This window comes from Papilio polytes, unplaced genomic scaffold (assembly GCF_000836215.1).
Source record: "Papilio polytes unplaced genomic scaffold, Ppol_1.0 DF824146.1, whole genome shotgun sequence".
Taxonomy (NCBI): Eukaryota; Metazoa; Arthropoda; class Insecta; order Lepidoptera; family Papilionidae; genus Papilio; species Papilio polytes.
The window spans coordinates 4033885-4035754 of record NW_013525058.1 but is presented as its reverse complement, the minus strand read 5'-3'; the positions used below and the strand labels follow the sequence as shown (position 1 = coordinate 4035754).

General features: G+C 34.3%; 1 protein-coding gene across 1 annotated transcript; it reads left to right on the top strand.

Moving 5' to 3' along the window:
• Nucleotides 1–564: 564 nt before the first annotated feature.
• Nucleotides 565–1866, top strand: LOC106111756 (leucine carboxyl methyltransferase 1; the record flags this gene model as incomplete). The annotated part of the gene is made up of 3 exons (XM_013293899.1): nucleotides 565–992; nucleotides 1253–1436; nucleotides 1856–1866. Coding segments are annotated over exons 1-3 (414 nt in total), but the record flags the coding sequence as incomplete, so codon positions are not given.
• Between the last annotated feature and the right edge of the window lie 4 nt (nucleotides 1867–1870).

The following is a 1870-nucleotide window of genomic DNA, read 5'->3' as shown; positions in this document are numbered from 1 at the left end:
TAACAAATCTACGGCCGCAAATTTAAGGCCGTAGATTTACGGCTTTTCGAAAAATCAACAATAATTCATTGTTTTTCTTTAATAAATTCATTTTTAAATAGCTAATAAAAGTAAAAAAAAAAAGATTTGTGCCGAAAGTAATTTTTAAATCCCACAGAAAATATAAAAAAAACTGCCGAGTCTCGCTTTCCCTATAAAAGAGTGTTAGATGTCATGTAAAATCTGGTTATTTTAGTTATTACGTGTCTATTACGTGAAACCTTGGCAATAACACGGTGCCATCATTTTCAAAGAATTATTTATTACATTTCTATCAAAACCTCACGAGAATTACGTATTTTAATATAAAAACAATTTATAAAACAAAGTAGGTAGTAACAATTTATAAGACAAATTTAACACAGTTCATTGATATAAAAACGTTGAAACAGCACATTTAGGTAATGCTGAAAAGTTTTACTTTCTTACTAGTGCTACGGCGTACTACGTACTTTCCCACATTAACACAACCTTTTACACGATGTACACGGCGGGGTAAAAAAATTAATTGACAACACTGAAACAATCAAGCCAGTGTCAAGTGATGTCAACATCGGCTTTAGCAGATGAAAAATGAGATGATCTTATAAAAAATTAAAAATATTTTGATCCTGATTAAAGTCGTCGACAAAGTCGTACTTGTGTACATTTTTCACTCTGATATTTAGGAAACAACGTAGTATCTACGTTATGGTATTTTAAAATTGTTTACAAAATAGCGATAAATCGCCACCATGAACAATATAATATCATGGACCGCTGAAGACGAGGCCATCATTGCGACTAATACGGACGCTACAGAGTGCAAGCGGTGCGCCGTTGAATTAGGCTACTGGAAGGATGATTACATAGTTTATTTCGCGAAACATGTAGACAGAAAAGCTCCCGAAATAAATCGTGGCTACTACGCCAGAGTAAAGGCCATGGAAATGTTTATTCATCAGTTTTTAGAGGTCGGTAACTTTGCTTAAAGAAAGTAGTCGCAACACACTCACAGTTATCACTTATCACTCTTACATTTAAATAGCGGTAGATGTACAGGCTGGAAATGTTCATATTCGTTTCGTTTATATTCTGAAATTGAGATACTCAGAAGCGTCTTTTTATTGCTTTATTTGTAGATATTGATGCAGTACCCTATATTGCAGATATTGCATTGCATATTCCAATTCTGGTCGGTGAAATGAGTAATGCTTGTTTATTTGTTTTCCAGCGCTGTGGGACAAAGTGCCAGATCATTAATTTAGGCTGTGGCTTTGACACTCTCTACTGGAAATTGAAAGACTCAACACAAGCAGTTGGCAATTTTATTGAACTAGATTTCCCTTCTGTAGTAGCAAAGAAATCGCACATCATCAAACGGAATAAGCAGCTGCTAGAAAAGATATCAAATGAAGGTTAGAACATTCTCATTATTTATACATTACTTGTAAAGTCAACTTTTATAAGACAGAAGTCTTACAGGTAAAGAACAATTTTGAATTACTTCATGTTTATTTTAATTATCTTATTCTACTCTCTTGTTTTATTCACATCCATTATAACAAAATTTATTCAGCTCAGCTCAAGTGTAATATTGGCTACTGGGCGGAAGTAGGGGTCGGAGAGGCGCACTTCCACACCGTCAGGGGCTGACAGTACAGTTAAATCTGTAGAGAGGTTTCTTGTTAAGTGGTTGAGAATAATTTATAATTCCTTGAGGTCTGGATACTTTGTGAACAACTTTTATTATGGTGTAATATAGCTTTGTAAAAGGGCCGGGATAGGTATATGAGGCATGTCTTGCTCATAAATGAAATTATAAATGATTGAACAGATGGCGAGGTAATGA